We start from the raw sequence: 17,390 nt of genomic DNA, 5'->3' as shown, positions 1-17,390 counted from the left end.
TTTGCTCAGTATCCTAATATTCTCAATTTTAACTCCTTTTGTGGTTTAAGAGTTCCATATCTTATTTATTTATATATTATTGTTATACTGTTGTATCAAATTTTCAATGGAATTGAGAAAGGAGGCCTATGGAATTAACTAAAAGTAATAAATGGCCAACAACCAGTTATTTTATCAATATTCTGATTTTCTTCCACTTGGTCGACCTTATTTAGTGCTAATGCATATATAATTATATAATATATTGTAGATCTACTTGTTTGATTCTGAACATTTTTCTTGTAAGTGATCTGTCTTTCTGAATATCACTAGTAGTAAGGCACTAAAGTTATCTCTTTCCAATGTCTAATAGTCGTCTCATGCCACTTAACAATCATGTTTGTTTGAAAAAAAAGTAATTGCTTTTCTTTGTATTGGTTATAAATTTTATATATTCACATGTGGTGCTACCTTTTTCATTGAACTCAGCGTTGTGCATAAAATTCTTTACATAGTTGTCAATTGTGGCATTTTGTGCTGCCACAATGGTGGGGCATTGTGTCGTTGCAGACAAAATTGACAAAGGCATCTTAAATGCCTCTCTTCAGTTCCATGGTTGCACTGTGATCCATGGGTGGCAACAAAAGCCACTGTTTCCCATTGTCTCTGAAGATTATTGAGGACTGTGTGGTGATTTTGCCCCATATCAAGCTTCAGTATAGGGTTTTCTCATTTGTTTGTCTCTTCCTCAGTCACAGCCTCCTCTCCTTCTCTACAACTGTTTTTTCACTTTAGCAGGCTTCTTGCTTCTGCTCATTCTAAACTGCTGATGTCCTCTGCCCTCTTAGTTAGGGTTTCTTTTATGTATGCAGGTGGATTATTTTTTTCTGGTGATGAAACCTTTCTTTTGCTTTCCTTTATTTGTCTTCATTGGCTTACCCCAAAAACAAAGCTGTTGGGCCAGTTATGCAAGTCTTAAGAAGTTTAAATTTCGTTAGGGCACTATATTGTCTAGTTAGTTATGCACTATACTGATGTTGATTGCATGCTTAGAGTCTACACTATGAATTTTAGTTGGTTAATTTTTGGTTTGGGTGTCAGCTGCTCCATGCTACTATTTGGGATTAACGAGTGATATTTGCTATGTTATGTCATATTTATTCAGGCTGAGGTAAAAGAAGATCTTACAACTGAGGAGGCTTTTGAATCTAAGAAGTGTAAACTTGCAGAGTTGGGAAATGCATTACTTACAGACCCTGAGTCCAATATTAAATTTCTGAAGGATATGCTACAGATATCTAAAGACAATGATCCTACCATTGTTAAACTTGGACTTCTGTCACTCTTGGCTGTATTTAAAGATATTGTCCCTGGGTATGCCTAATAGCTCTATCTAACATTGCATTGTTTATATGTAGTGAACATCTGTATTTTGTTTGCTTCCACACTAATGCTTTTTTGCTTAATATATGCTCCACTTTTGTGTGATTTCTCAGCTATCGAATAAGGCTTCCTACTGAGAAAGAACTGGAAATGAAGGTTTCAAAGACTGTGAGAAAGATGCGTTACTATGAATCAACTCTACTTTCGGCATACAAGGTTCGTATTCACATTTGAGTGCGATTTAGTTTACTATGATTACCTAATTAAGATGAAAGAAAGTTTTACTATCAGATATTACTTTACTTCTAATGCTTGCATTGTTGCTTCTGGAACCTACTTTTCCCGGTGGTAAAAATATTTAGGATATTTATTTAAAAGTACTATATAGATATTAATGTGGTTTGATATTTATGCCACTAAGATGTTTTTTTATATTTTTTATTATGTTGCCAGGCATACCTGCAAAGGCTGATGTACTTAGAAAAGAAGCCCTTATTTCAACTTGTAGCAGTACGTTGTATTTGTACATTGCTCGACATACATCCTCATTTCAACTTCAGGGAAAACCTGTTGGATGCTACTGTCAGAAACATAAGCTCTACTAATGAGGCCATAAGGTACAGTTGTATGTTTGCTGTGAGCTATTCTATATTATATTTGGATTTTTCTGGAATGCAAAGCACCTTTCTAATTTCAATTTCTCAAAAAATGGTGAGTTTAGCTTGTAATTGTTTTACCTATTTTTGTCTTCAAAAGCTTCCCATAATATCTTCTTTTAGAAAGATACTATTTCTGCTAATTCATTTTATTGCTAATAATCTATTTTCCGTGTGTGTGTGTGTGTGTTTTGACTTTTATGTTTACTATCTATCTGATAAAATTTCCTTGTTTCTATTTAACAGGAAACTTTGTTGTTCTACAGTTAAATCATTGTTTACAAATGAGGGTAAACATGGTGGTGAGGCTACTGTAGAGGCTGTTCGATTGATTGCCGATCTTGTCAAGGCTAATAATTGTCAGTTGCATCCTGATTCCGTTGAGGTATGGGTTTCGTTTCTTATGGGAGTTGCTAATTCCTTTACTTCTATTGTGTTTGAATTTTGTTCGTCGTCAATTTTCTCTTTCTCTAATAAGTTGATGCTGCTCTTTATAAACTGATAGAGTGATAGAATCATAAATGCTCTTTGCAAAACTCATTAAATTTTTTGTGGAAGGTTTTTCATTCAGCACAAAGCTGTTGAGTGATGTTTGTTGTTTTATAATTCTTCAGGTGTTTTTGTCTCTTTCATTTGATGAGGATCTTGGGAAGTCTGAGAAGAAAGAAGAGGATCATAAATTTAAAAACAAGAAAAATAAGAAGAGAAAAAACATGGAGGCATCAAATCAGTTGCCAGATAATGATAGAAAGAGAAGTAAGCATGAAATGATCTCTAAGACAAAAGAGGAGGTAATTTTTATAAATAAATCACATATTATGATTGTTCTGGTTATTGTTTGAGATAAGATTGAATTGATGCTTTCTGTAGGTTGAAGCTGAGTACAAGGCTGCATCGTTTGCTCCAGATGTTATGGAGAGGAGACAAATGCAATCTGAAACACTCTCTGCCGTGTTTGAGACGTATTTTCGCATTTTGAAGCACACAATGCATTTCATAGCAACCAGGTTTGTATTTATATAATATGTTTGTGTATTTTAATTACAGTGAGGCAAAATCGGTTGTTGGATTGATAGGGTGTGACGATTTTTTTTTTTTATTATTTAATTTTTAAAATGGGGAAAAGAAACTTGTTTTTCTTGAAAAAATATTGATTATTAAAAAACTTCAATCGAGACATCTAGATGTGTTTGAGGAGTGTAATATAAGAAAAAGAACAGAGAAAAGGTATACAAACAATTTATTTTTATTTATTTATCTTTTGAAAATTTGTTAGAAATTAATTACTAGAACTATCATATGATCACTCTTTCAATGATTATTCAGATACATGTAGAAACTCTGCTGTTTATTGGATGAGATACTTATCAGTTGCTTTACTTGAACTTTCCTGTGTTTCTTGCACTTGTGCTGAGGAGTACCATATGCCCCTGCCAGCAGCTGGTCCTCAGTAGGGGAACTTCACTGTGAGCCTGTGAAGATTCTTTGCTCAGTTGTGCAAGCATACGTGTATGCACGTAGGGTTATGTGTGAGCATTTCTTGCATATGATGCTCAGAAAAGCATCAAGACTCCCCTTTAGTATCCAAACATAGTGATATGTCAGTTTAAACTTGATGCTTTGTATATCTTTTTGCTGGTTTTGATGTATTGTTATATCTTACAATTTTCTTTGCTTTATTTTTCTAATTAAAAAACTTCCATTCTTTTTCTTTTGCAGTGTTTATTCTTCTCTTATGTTGTATTAAATTTTTGGGGTGGTTGCTGGTCATATTCTGTTCATATGGATCATAATTTCTTCACTTTCTTTTTCAGGCCTGAAGTAAATACTGGGGCATCATCTGCAGTGGAATCCCACCCATTGTTTGCTCCTTGTCTCAAAGGACTGGGAAAGTTTTCACATTTGATTGACCTCGACTTCATGGGGGACCTAATGAACCATCTCAAAGTACTTGCTTCTGATGGTAGTAACTCTGGCAACAGTTCTGAGAAGTGTCCTAAATTTTTGACTGTGACTGAACGTCTCCAATGTTGCATTGTTGCTTTTAAAGTGATGAGGAATAATCTTGATGCTCTGATTGTTGATTTGCAAGACTTCTTCGTCCATCTTTACAGTCTTATACTTGAATACAGGCCTGGAAGGTGAATTTGACTATCACTATTATGAAAATTATCACTTGCAAGATAGGGTATTTCATCAGTAGTCCATGGATACTGATATTGATGTACTTGTTCATATGTGCATGTCTGTCGATTTGCTTGTACGAGTCTTCGTATAAATTTGGAAAATCATAATACTAAACCATACTGTTAGAGGTTTGAAGAATTCCTTGGTCTCTGCTTAATAACTAGCTATTTTGAATGAGTTGGTTTCATTAGTGTTGAAGTCTTTATCCGCTACTGAAATTACTATTTATTTTTCTCGTCCCCCTCCTCCCCTATGGCCTGGAAGTCATTGGTTCAAATCCTAGAAATGCATTGACCTTTTCTATGACCACACCAGTGGGTGTCCTGTACACTGGGCTGCTCGGCCCTTTCAACGTCCAATTTCTGTTGTACAACCATGAATTGTTTTTGTTCATTTTTCTGCGTGCTTTTTAATATGTTGTTCTATTTGACTCATGTTTCATGTATATGAAATAGAGATCAAGGAGAGGTGTTAGCAGAAGCTTTGAAGATAATGTTGTGTGAAGATAAGCAACATGACATGCAAAAGACTGCTGCATTCATAAAGCGTTTGGCTACATTGTCGCTGTGCTTTGGATCTGCGGAGTCCATGGCTGGTAAGTTTTAATATTCTCATAACCCAAAAAAAAAGTGTGAAAATGAGATATAAAATAAAAGAAAAAGCAACTTGATATGTGATTTTCATTTGAACCTGTTTCAGCATTGGTCACAGTAAGGCATCTCCTTCAAAAGAATGTGAAGTGCAGAAATCTGTTGGAAAATGACACTGGAGGGGGCTCAGTTTCCGGAACAATCCCAGTAAGCTTGTTAAGTTCATTTCTTCTGTGTTTCACAGTTTTTAAATCATCTATAGTCACCATATTATGGCTTCTCCCGCTGTAGTCTTATAAAATTTTGAAGTATCCATGAAAGGAATGTTAATCATTAAGAAAAAAATATAGGCAATTACACCGGTACCTTTCTGAAACTAAAGAGTAAATTATCTTCTATTATGTGTTATTGCATGAGAGATTTGTTTTGCGCACCTTTAACACCCGAAATAATCTTACATTTAACCAATCCATTGCATAGCTAAAATTTTTGGATAAAAATAAGCTTTTGAAACATGCATCAAATATACTTTAGAATTACGCAAATAGTTAGTTCCATGAAAATGGAATTGCGATGATAAGTTAAATTACCTAGAGTTTAATTCAAACTTGATACATGTAAAGAAATTTATTTCATGTATTAAATACTTGTATAGTTAGATTTATTATGCTATAATATATAAGACAGAGTAATTTGCTAATTTACCATCTAATTTCCTAAGAGTACCAAAGTAAATGCGGCTCCACTTATTTTAAGTATCTATAAATTGAACACCTACAATGATGTGTGAGACTTAAACTGTGTCCCCTTTCTTTCCCTCTTTGATGTGCAGAAATATCAACCATATTCCACGGATCCCAATTTAAGTGGAGCTCTTGCTTCTGTGCTTTGGGAACTCAATCTTTTGTCCAAGCATTATCATCCTTCTATATCAACAATGGCCTCTGGTATATCAAGCATGAGTGTTGCACAGAATCAAGTCATTCTCTCAAAAACCTCTCCTACACAAGCTTTAATGGAAATGTCTCTTGATCAGGAATTAACTTTCCCGCAACATAGTGGCACTATAAAATTGAATAACAAGAAGAGAAGAACAAATGGTCCTGCAACATCACCCTCCATTGGTTCTGCATCAGTCACTTCAAGTTCATTCAATGAGGATGAGTTGCATGAGAAACTTGGTTCCCATTTTACGCTTCTTCGCGACATTAGGGAGAATGAAAGGTTGAGAAAGGAGTTGGATAAGACTACACTATCACTACAGCTATATGAACAATATAAGAAACAAAAGCAAAGATCAAAACCAAAGAAGAAAGCCATTGCTTAATAGATGTATATGGCTTATAGATAACATGAAATTTTGTAGTTTTATTTTCGTTGTTTCCGTATTTGTGAAAACCAGACCATTTATCAATCAGGTAAGAGGACTAGGAGCCATGGTCACCAGTTTTGTGCCGGTTTGGTGTACCTGCTGATAAAGTGTAAAATTATATTTTGATTAAAAGAGAGTGATATTAATTTTACAGAAGTACTTTATTAGAAGGTTTATAAAGAAATTTGCAATTGGAATTAGAACATCTGCAATATCTAGACTTTTATTTCGTTGCCTTTTGGAATTGGAATTTTACTTAAAATTCAGAATTTTATGTTTTGGTTTTGATAAGGAATTAAAAGAGTAAATACCCTTTCCGGCCCTTGTTCATTTTGAAAATTGACTACCCGCCCCCTGATATTTATTATTTATCAAATCGGTCCTTATCCATTTGCTCTGTGATACCAATTAGCCCTTGAGTTTGTTTCTCCGTTCAAAGTCGACGGAAAACGCTGAGGTGTAACGTGCAGGCCGTGACGTGGCTCTGGATCATCAAACGTGGATTGCTCTGTAAGCATGTGGACAAATAAGCCCCTGCAGACTCAGCAAAACAACACAATATACCCTAAAACACTACAAACACAACTGCTGTTATCACAATTAACATTGCCAGCATAACAAACACACTATGGTTATTACTACATCTTTTTTATTTTGCTTCATATTCATCTTGAATCTTGAATTCCAGTTCCTCCAACCTTTTCTCCATCATCATCATTCTTCCTTAAATATCATTGTCATCTTCATTGCCACAACCTTTAGCAATCAGTTCGTCTAGCCAAACAAAAAAATTGCAGTGACGTTGCTCCATCTGCAATTGTCATTATAGTGAATACAACTTGTTAAACAAGGTAGGAAGTTGATTACATAAACTGAAGATTGGTGCACACTTACGCCATAGTGGGAACAGCCCAGGAAGATTCTGTCTGGGTTCTTGGCTGTCCCAGACTGTTGCATGACTGCATAGGTGCCACACTTGCATTTAGGGTGCTGGAACTTGGCCTTCTTGCCCTCACTTGCATTGCTACTCGACCCCACCAAATTCTTCCTTCTAAAACGGTGTGTGTTAGAGGTTGAAGATTGCTCTGGATCGCTCATGCTTCAGGCACTAGTGTTAGGGTTCAGAAATGGGGAGATTGAGATTTCGCCCTAATCGAGCAAACAGACTTCTTTTTAAAACGACGTCACTTTGCTGAGTCTGCAGGGGCTTATTTGTCCACATGCTTATAGAGCAATCCATGTTTGATGATCCAGAGCCACGTCACGGCCTGCACGTTACACCTCAGCATTTTCCGTCGACTTTGAACGGAGAAACAAACTCAAGGGCTAATTGGTATCACGGAGCAAATGAATAAGGACCGATTTGATAAATAATAAACGTCAGGGGGCGGGTAATCAATTTTCAAAATGGACAGGGGCCGGAAAGGGTATTTACTCGAATTAAAATATACATTGTACTTTTTATATTAGATTTTAGATTTACTATTTAGTTATAAGGTTTACAATTTAAAGTTCATGAAAATATTAATTAAGAAACGTTCCTAGTACCTTTTATGAAAAAAATATTCCATATTTATTTGTGATAGTTATTTAATTTTATTTTATAATTTTCTATTATAATATTTCATTAAATGATAGGTAATGTATAACTATATATCTGTTTATTAATTGTATATAAAGGAGAGATGAAAGGGTTGATCCGTTAATGTTTATTTTATTTATTTTTTAAATTTATATAAAAATATTGTTGATTTATAGAGATGTCAAGTCTTAAAATTTGAATTTATACAATTGAGTTATATTTCATAATTTTCGATTTCATGTTATCCTAGCTTCCTAAGCATAAAAGATTAAAAGTTAATTATGTTCAAGACATGCCCAATCCTATCCAGGGATGGGAGACAAATGCCTCTGAATCACAACTTATTGGCATAAGTCTTCCTATTTTGGTTGGTCAGTGTCGTTTGAGTTTGAATTAATTTGTCTAGTATTTTTCCGTGATAATGTGGACAGACTGGAAGTGGATCTCTCTAATAAAAAAATTGGATGGTGTTAATTATTTAATTTAACTCTTTTATTTTTTTTCATATTTATTTTTGATTTTACTTATAGAATTAAATGTGAGAGATTACATCTTATTCTCTTAAATATTTAAAAAAAAATTTTGCCCGAACATAATTCAGCAAAGTATAATAGAATGTATAATATAGTGATGATGTGTCACTGTGTCAGCTAGTAATATATGTTATAACAGGATTTGTTTTAGTGTTACTATTACTAGTGTTAAATCCGTGCACTTATATTTTAATTTGACATGATAAATTAAAAATAATATTTTATAATCATAAATTTTTTAAATTTTGTATAATACTATTATCGTTATTATATAATAAGTGTATTGAATATGTTATTTTATATTTACTTAAAATAAAATACAAATAAAACAATTTAAAATTTATAATATTTTTGAACGATAAGAAAAGAGACCTAAAAAGATAAAAATATATATAACTATATTAGTAGTATATCAATTTTGCACTAAACTTTATACAAAAAAACTAACAAAAGTTTATCGATAATAGAATATTTTGCTAACATCATTAGATAAACAATTGCCATATGATGTTGTGCTCTATGTTACACATTTCATTTTAAGTCTAAAAGTATAGTTATAGATAAATTAGCTAAATTTATGACAAATATTCGTACAAAAGTATAAATCATAACATGTTACTAGAACGAAAATACTATTTTTCTTACCTAAATATTATTAAAAACTTCTTTGAACATGACATTTGTTGTTAATGACTTTGGATTGCTATCTTAGCCTAGAATCAGAATGTTCAAGGCATTGCGACTCTTAACTCTTGACAAAGCAACGTAAAACTGTCCATAGGTGAATACTGATTTTGGCAAGTAAAGTCTTACATGTGATAATGATTTAATTACCACAATGAAATACCTTAGTTTTTCAATATTTTTCTCCTCTTATATAGTATCCCGTCAGTTAATAATGTCCAAGTTGCATTCTAAATACAATTTAGTTTGCTAACACTATTAGATATCAATAACATCACAAATAGTTTTCTCAATTGATGACCAAACCTCATTAATAGCTGTAATAAATTTTCTATCGTCATACAGTAGTCCCAATGAATAAAAAGTATGTTGGAAGTTAGGATATATAATCCTATTAACTGTCATAATAGACTCATATATTGTGCAACCTTTCTGAACAGTTAACAAAATTTTCATATAATAGATATCACCTATACCCAATAGAACATAGTTTAACCTCACAATAGAATACCCTTTCTTGCGTAAATGTCATTTCCTTTTTTTTTCTATCATAAACAAATTGATTTAGAAACTCAACATACGTTAAAGTTTGACTTGCTTTAAATTTTTTGTTGGCCTCCATTCATTCTAAGAACATCTTATATGTTTCTTTCTCTTATTCCATGATTTTTCTAAAAACATGGTATCTGTTTCTTTCTCTTATTCCATGATGTGTCAGTTAGTAATATATGTTATAACATGATTTTTTTCAGTGTTACTATTATATTATCATTAAGAGGGATTCAAATTGGTTTTTACATTTAACTAAATGGTTTATTTTAACTTCTGAAATTAAAAGAGCAAATCATTCTTGGATCAATTTAATTTTGTTGCACAAATTCAAAATTTTTAATATTTTTCAAACTCATTAACTTCTCTTCTAGCTTTTACACATTGCTTAAATACAAATACTTTTATAAATATTCTTAAGTTTTTAATTTGGATTATACATTTTTTATATTAATTTAATATTGCTAGATTTTATAATATATAAACATGTTATTTCAATAAAAAATTATGACTGACTAGAATATATGTATTTTTGGGTTTTTTTGGTTTTGGTCCAAAACACGTATTTTATACGAATTAACAACTTACTTAATTCTTACTTTCTTTTGTCTTACTAAAAAATGATAAATTAACAAAAGCAATTATATTCTAATGTCAATAAAATTAGAAAAGTTAGTTAGAAGTATAACATGTAATTATATATAGAAACATAAAAACATTGTTTTAGACAGTGATGATATCATACTATCCTCTAATATGAAAGTATCTATGTAATTTTTCAATATTTTTTAGTATATAATTATGTTATTGTTTTTATAAAATAAATGTTTTAAAGACCACTTCTAAAGCAAATGCATTGTCAAAAGTTGGAAGAAATAATAACCTATGGCAATATTCATGACTAGCCTGTTAATCACATTTTATTATCCTTATGTTTTAACTTTTAACCATAGAATTAGCAATGGGGGGAAGATTTCCTTTCACCTATAAGGATTTGCTGAGGTAATAAATAGCCTTACACATGATGATAACACATTATAACCCTAAGTTCTTAATTAGATTAGTGGAGAACTACAATTAGAAGATTATGAGAAATGATTAGTCTCATTCCTCAATATTAAGGGGGACAAAAAAGAAGAGAAAATAAAAGCCTTAACCTACTTATACAGTTATATTAAACAAGCAAATTTTGTAAGAAAACTCTCAATCTTGATTGGTTAGATTGTTACACTTTACATTACCGTTTTCTTATCCTATTTGACATGCATTCTATACATTTTACAAACGGCATTCGTGGTTTATTTCTATCATCATACATGTAAAGTAAAACCTCACAAGATTACAAGTACAAAGGAGATCAATAAACCTGACATAGAGCCTTGCTTTCAAGATTATTCGATGCAACCATCGGATATCCCTTTATCATAGTCACAAATGAATGACAAGTATGCAGGTCAAGAACACATGAATTGGAGAGCTTCGCGGGTACGGCCAAGCAAACTCAATGTTGTGGCGGCAATGTGATGTCCGGTTAACCCCGCCTGCTGAAGCTGCTCGTTTGGTGATGCATGCTCAATGTAACTATCAGGTAAGACTATTGGTCGCCACTGGAAAGAGTTGATAGAGAGAATAAGAAACAGAAAATAATAAAAATGGTCAAAAAAAATTAGTCATATATACCTCACCATATAATATGTCCAGCCTAGATATTTTAAAATGCAACAAATACATGTAAAATTACAAAATGATCTTTAAATTAAGGAGGTTTTTCAAAGATACAGGGACCTATCGGCTACGTGGTTAGTAAAAGTTGGCCACAAAGCCCAATAACCAAAATTAAACTATTAAGGACTTGGCTATCATGGGATGCTTGATGATGTATTTAAGGAAAGTAGTCTTTTCTCTTAACAGCTAGTTTTTAAAGTTTGGTTCCTCCTTTTTACAGGTACTTAAAAATAGTATCCGAGCTTGGTTGTTGGCGGTATGAAAATGGCTACCAATAGGCTAGATTAAGGTGAATACTGAATACTGATAGCCTATAGCCGAGTGGCTACTACCTGGATATCTGCTAGCTTTTAATGTGATCCCCACTTTGCTTAGGTATTTAACACAATTAATTCACAGCCGTCAAATATAATAAAAGTTGTAGTACCTTAATACTTCCATCAAGCAGTCCATCAAGTGCAATGAACTGTGCAACATGAGAACCGAATCCTCCAATAGATCCTTCCTCGACACTAATCAGGAATGAATGATGCTTGCAGAGCTGCCTCAGAAGCTTGATGTCAAGGGGCTTGCAAAACCTTGCATCAGCAACAGTGACCTCAATGCCAAGCTTTGCAAGAAGTGTATGAGCCTTAAGGCAGTTCTGAACCATTGATCCATATCCCAGTAAAGCAACATCTTTACCTTCAACAAGAACTCTTCCTTCTCCAATCTGTGAAAAGTTATTAATCACTCCAAAATTAAAGGAGGAAGATATCACATTATCTTCTAGTTCAAGATATAATTTTGCAGTGTGAAAATGAATGATGCTTCCTCAGGTTTAATGTCAGGTAATGAGATTTGGCACAAGTAACAATGGATAAAGAAAATAGGGTGTCACTGATTACCTCAATGGGGACTCCATCACATATAGTTTGGTCTCTCCCAACAAGAGCACCCCTGGGATACCGAAAGCAAATCGGCCGATCATTGACATGAATAGCAGTAGCCACCATGTGCACGAGTTCGATTTCATCAGACGGTGCCATAACAATCATGTTCGGTAAGCATGACATAAAGGTTATGTCAAATGCCCCACATTGGAGAGGACCATCAGAGCCCACCAATCCTGCACTTGTGATGACAAAGCGTACCGGAATTTTCTGTTGATCTACATCATGGACAACCTGCATACCATATGTAACTAACATGTTAAAATACTTATTACTTATATATAATATGCAATGTGCACTAACCATTCCTTTAGCACATTACTGGTAAGGTACCTTTTGGTTTTACCCAGACATTTGCATTATTCGATGTTCTATACAAATATATGAAGCATAGTTACTCTCACACAACAAAAATAGTGCCATAGGTCTCCAACTAATGGCTCAAGGTTCATGAAGTAAAATTCCCTTCACTTGTGGCAGTATTAATAGTAACAATAATCATAGTGCTCTAGATTTCAAAACATTTCTTGATATAGTCCAAGCTCAATGTTCCAAAGTTTTTATTTTATTTTTTTCATCAAACCCTGAAAACTTAACTAATTTCAACCAGAAATATGCTTTTCTCCAAGACAATTCTGATTGTCTACAACAACAGATAATGGCTATTAGGGTAGTTAATAAGGACTGACCTGGTCATATGCCCTTTGTAGAAAGGAAGAAGGTATAACACAGAAAGGCTTCAATCCACCACATGACAAACCAGAAGCAAAGGTGACTGCATGTTGCTCGGCCATTCCCACATCAAAAAACCTATCGGGAAATTTGTCCCGAAACAGCTCTAGTGATGGCTCCATCATGGTTCCTGCATTAACAACTACAATATCTTTGTCTTTCTCGGCTTCTGAAACCAAAGTCTCCACAAAGCAATCCCCATATGTCCGTTGCTGAACATCATAATGTAAAAAATTTGATTTTATAGAATCTGAAATGTCAACACAGGCAATTCATTAAAACCTCTTCAGCAAAATCATGTATTATCTAAAATTTCAAGACAATACCACAGTAAAGCTATAAAGAACAGAATTTTATAATTTTCTTCCATTAGGAACATGGTTTTACAACTATATGCTGTTCAAATCATACTAAGCTGAACTCAGATAAGAAAATAAACAATGTCAATGCTGGTTACAGCCCATATCAGGAAACAGCTTGGAAAGATTTTGGTGGATCCACTTAAAGGAATTCTTAAGAAATATTTAGAAGAAACCATTAAAAAATCCTCACTTTTAGATGATTTTACTGAACTTTTTAGATTCCATCGATTCATGTAGATAGTCTATCTAGTGGTTGTTCATTTGTTGTAGTATGCAATATTTGTTCATTTTGAACGGATTAAGGATGTGAAATCAACTAGGGAAAAGAAAAATGAGAAAGATGAACAAGGGAACTAGAACGTGCACTCATAGTGGCAAAGATAAGCTGTCAGGCTTAACGATGATCCAAAAATTACCACAAGAAAAGATCCCTACTAATGCATACCATCTTCCTGCCCGTCGGTCATATCACTTCTTTTATTGTTTTCTACTCCCTGATTATCATCAGTTATAACATGAACCAAGACAGGACCCATTGAATCGAGCGAAGCAACTTCTTGCAGAACACAAACTAGATCTTCAATATTATTACCATCCACTGGGCCTATGTAGTACAGACCAAGCTCGTCAAAGAGAGTAGAACCTAATGGGCCAATCAACCCACGGGCATATTCGTCAACTTTTGCTGCCCATTCATGCATACCTCTACCAATTCGTTTTGTGACACCCTGGGACAATGAATACAAATTACCATATACTTAAACATAATAAGACACCGAAATTGAAGCCTGAAAGGAAGAGCATATTAAACATATCAACTATTTGAGAGTATAATGCTTTCCCTAGTAGGATCATTTTGAAGTAAAAAGCGATATCATTGCCATATAAACCCTGCATGCTGGCAAGTAGCACAATGAATGAAAATATATAGCATTCTTTTCAAAACAAAGGAAGAGAAAACAGGTCATGCCTTAGCAGCTTCTCTAAATCTTCGGAAAGATTTACTGGACTGGAGCTTGCTCAAGGTACTAGAGAGGGCATTGATGGATGTCTTTGGGCCCTCATCAACTTTAGGGAGTAGGGAATGCCGGCTGTCATTCAAAACTACCACCAAATTTGAGTCCAAATATCCTGCATTGCTCATTGCCTCGTACACTTGACCGGCCATTGTTGTCAAATTGCTGATTACTGTTACTATGCGTTCTCGCCTCCCCTTCATATCTCGTGCAACAGCCATGCCTAAAATAAAATATACCAGATACAAGTTTGAGTACCAATTAATTTACCTATGAAACTTTTAAATTCATAGGAAACAAGTATTTTATTGACCCAACTACATATTTATACTCAGAGCAGCAAGAAAAACAATAAAATATGGAAAAAGCTTAAAAAGAACATACAAACTACCTAGTCCAGCAGAAATACTGTTGCATCCATGACCTGCACCAAATGCATCATATTCACTCTCAAATCGAGAAGTAAAACCAGAGATGCCATTCTTTTGTCTCATTGTGTACATGAGAGATCGTCTTCCTGTAAGAATCTTATGTGCATACGTCTGCACGCAAATGACGAATAGGCTACATTATCCAAAAGAGGCCATCCATTGGCTTTCATAGAAAGAAATGGGGAAAAAAAGATTATTCATTGTTTAGTTACAAATTTAACTCCAAGTAGCAAAATTTGTGATCTGCATTCTCCTTTCCACCCTCAAAAGGCAAGCGGGAAAAAGTAAAATAAGAATGGGACATCAGCATCTCTTTTTTTTTCCCCCCTCATATAAATTAAAATCTTACTTGTTCGCCGACATCCCATAATATCTTGTCTACTGGAGCATGAAAAACATGGTGCATTGCAATCGTCAGCTCCACTGCAGCTATGCTTGCACTCAATGATATTTGTGTACTCGACATAATTGAAGACAACTCCAGACGGAGCTCCCCAGCTAGTTGTTTCAGTTCCTGAGAAGAGAATTATTTAGCTCTGATATGTCAAAAAAGACAAGTACGAACAATGCAAAACCAATATTTTAAAGATAAATTTTCTAAGATCTTATAGCTAACCTTAAGAGATAAGTTTTTCAAGCAAATAGGATTTTCAATTGTGTCAAGTATGGGTGTTGAAACCTTCTCCCAGTAGAAATCATCAATATCAGGCCGTGCACATACTCGATCCATTGATCCCTGCATCCAGAACATATCAGATATCACTCACTCATCCAGAACACAGCTAATTAGACTTGCCTCCCTTCTTTGAAACACTCTTACAACTTTAATCAGAATATTAGATAATAATATCTATGCAACGACGTTTGTCATACAATAAAAATACAAGAAAGTATCATGTCGCCTTTCAGTTATATTAAACTAATTTAAAAAGAATGGCATAAGAAGGTGACAATATAGAATTAGTTTATATATAGAAATTATTCTAAATTTCCAATGAGCTGTAAGGCATTTCTTCAATGTTTTTATTAATGAAGGGTATAATAGTAAAAATAGATTATTCAATTCTCTATAAGCTGGATCAAAACAAGGAATTGAATTCAATCATGTAATTTACTAGGTTAAACTCCCTCCATCCAATAACATAGGTAATTTCTTATCCAAAACTTATCATCTTCTATAGAATACAAAATTCTTACTCTACATTGTTTGACAACTAGTCATTTATCTCTCTTCTTTAATTATTTTGTGGTGATAGATTAAAATGGAGAAAGAATCACTCTTCCCACTCTTCCTCCATGGTATATATAAGAGTTACACTTCATATGATTAGTTTAAATATGTTCCGATGCTTTTTTTTTATGTACTATAGTAAGTAGTTAATAACTTTTAAGGTCAATCAAACTAATGTAAGCAGTTTAAATACTCTTGAAGACTAAAGTTAAAGGTTTCCTAATCTAATCTGTGTATTTTGTCAAATGTGACCAAATTTAAGAATTCAACTCATAACAGATTGAATTCAGTTCCTATGTCCCATATCATGACATTTCAAACCCGCAGATATCACCAACTTCACAGTTTGGATGATACACTCCATAATTTGCATAATAATATGAATCTTAACAATATATTCTTACCTAGTAACGGAATTCTTACCTGAAAACTAAGCTAATTAGCATAGGCACTTCCTTAAGCAGTTAGGGATATGAATTTGAGGTGCATTAACTAAAACTCAAAGGAAAGACATTTTTTTCTTGTTTACTTTAATTGTAGCATGCAAGTCAGCAATTACATTTAGAATTGAGAATAAGGAAATACAAAAAAAAAAGTTACCTTTAGAGGAGAAGAAGAACGAGGGAAGATGGAAATCGTAGAAAGTTCTAGATGAAGAGGGAAGTGGGAGGACGAGGAACAGTCCAATCTGTTAGGGAAACAAGAAGAAGAAGCGGCATGAGAGTGAATGCGAATTCCAAAGGAACAGTGTGTCGCAGGTGCAGTAGCCATATCCATAAGAGAAAGAGGAAAAAACGATCACAGTTCACAGTTTCAGATTAAGGGGAACCATGAAGTAATAGTTAGGGATGAACGAACAGAAGAAGAGAATGAAATTCTTGTTTTGGTTGATTGAGATTTTGATGAGAGAGAGAGAGATTTGAAGTAAGAAAGAAACAAAAATGGAAGGCAGGGAATAATAGTGAACGGCACTTGCCATTAACTAACAAATGGCAATGAGTTGAGAAATCTAAGCATGTATGCTTTCCACGGAGTCATTGTTTCTGCATAGTGTCACAACTCATCAAGATTTTACCTTGCTAAGTAAATTCTAGATTGATCCCTAATTTTTCTTAAGCAGTTACTTTGGTGTTTGATTTTTGTTTACTGATATGTTACTCTATGAATCTACAACCATGAAAAAAATATTACGTACTTTTTTAGACGCTATTATACTTGCCATTATGGCAATGAGTTGAGAAATCTAAGCATGTATGCTTTCCACGGAGTCATTGTTTCTGCATAGTGTCACAACTCATCAAGATCATCAAGATCTAAGTAAATTCTAGATTGATCCCTAATTTTTCTTAAGCAGTTACTTTGGTGTTTGATTTTTGTTTACTGATATGTTACTCTATGAATCTACAACCATGAAAAAAATATTACGTACTTTTTTAGACGCTATTA

General features: G+C 33.6%; 2 protein-coding genes and 1 long non-coding RNA gene across 3 annotated transcripts in view; 1 reads left to right on the top strand and 2 right to left on the bottom strand.

The window, feature by feature from the left end:
- LOC107612752 (nucleolar complex protein 3 homolog) overlaps nucleotides 1-6,323 on the top strand; it is a gene marked incomplete in the record, with an annotated part of 8,527 nt that extends 2,204 nt beyond the window's left edge. Inside the window, 10 exon segments of the mRNA XM_016314476.2 lie at nucleotides 1,145-1,353; nucleotides 1,476-1,578; nucleotides 1,816-1,979; nucleotides 2,265-2,403; nucleotides 2,633-2,809; nucleotides 2,889-3,025; nucleotides 3,833-4,159; nucleotides 4,661-4,800; nucleotides 4,905-5,002; nucleotides 5,628-6,323. Of these exon segments, the coding sequence (XP_016169962.1) occupies nucleotides 1,145-1,353; nucleotides 1,476-1,578; nucleotides 1,816-1,979; nucleotides 2,265-2,403; nucleotides 2,633-2,809; nucleotides 2,889-3,025; nucleotides 3,833-4,159; nucleotides 4,661-4,800; nucleotides 4,905-5,002; nucleotides 5,628-6,122 (1,989 nt within the window).
- On the bottom strand, nucleotides 6,093-7,469 carry LOC110266105. Its single transcript, XR_002353046.1, has 2 exons — nucleotides 7,062-7,469; nucleotides 6,093-6,978 (listed from the first exon to the last, which is right to left on the bottom strand). It is a non-coding gene; the product is annotated as an uncharacterized LOC110266105 (long non-coding RNA).
- LOC107612753 (probable 1-deoxy-D-xylulose-5-phosphate synthase, chloroplastic) lies at nucleotides 10,660-16,928 on the bottom strand. The gene is made up of 10 exons (XM_016314477.2): nucleotides 16,545-16,928; nucleotides 15,330-15,449; nucleotides 15,063-15,227; nucleotides 14,674-14,824; nucleotides 14,237-14,505; nucleotides 13,712-13,994; nucleotides 12,862-13,154; nucleotides 12,128-12,406; nucleotides 11,668-11,952; nucleotides 10,660-11,122 (listed from the first exon to the last, which is right to left on the bottom strand). Exons 1-10 carry the CDS (start codon nucleotides 16,719-16,721, stop codon nucleotides 10,970-10,972), a joined length of 2,175 nt encoding a protein of 724 aa, XP_016169963.1. The 5' UTR covers nucleotides 16,722-16,928; the 3' UTR covers nucleotides 10,660-10,969.

Source organism: Arachis ipaensis, chromosome B08 (genome assembly GCF_000816755.2).
Source record: "Arachis ipaensis cultivar K30076 chromosome B08, Araip1.1, whole genome shotgun sequence".
Classification (NCBI taxonomy): Eukaryota; Viridiplantae; Streptophyta; class Magnoliopsida; order Fabales; family Fabaceae; genus Arachis; species Arachis ipaensis.
Note: the sequence above shows the minus strand (reverse complement) of the source record. Positions and strands in the feature narration are given on the sequence as shown.

Coding starts and splice junctions, on each gene's coding strand:
- LOC107612753 (XM_016314477.2), bottom strand. CDS start 16,721: ATGGATATGGCTACTGCACCTGCGACACACTGTTCCTTTGGAATTCGC. Junction 15,228..15,329: donor TGAAAAACTTATCTCTTAAG/GTTAGCTATAAG, acceptor TTCTCTTCTCAG/GAACTGAAACAACTAGCTGG. Junction 12,407..12,861: donor TACAAAGGGCATATGACCAG/GTCAGTCCTTAT, acceptor TATGGTATGCAG/GTTGTCCATGATGTAGATCA.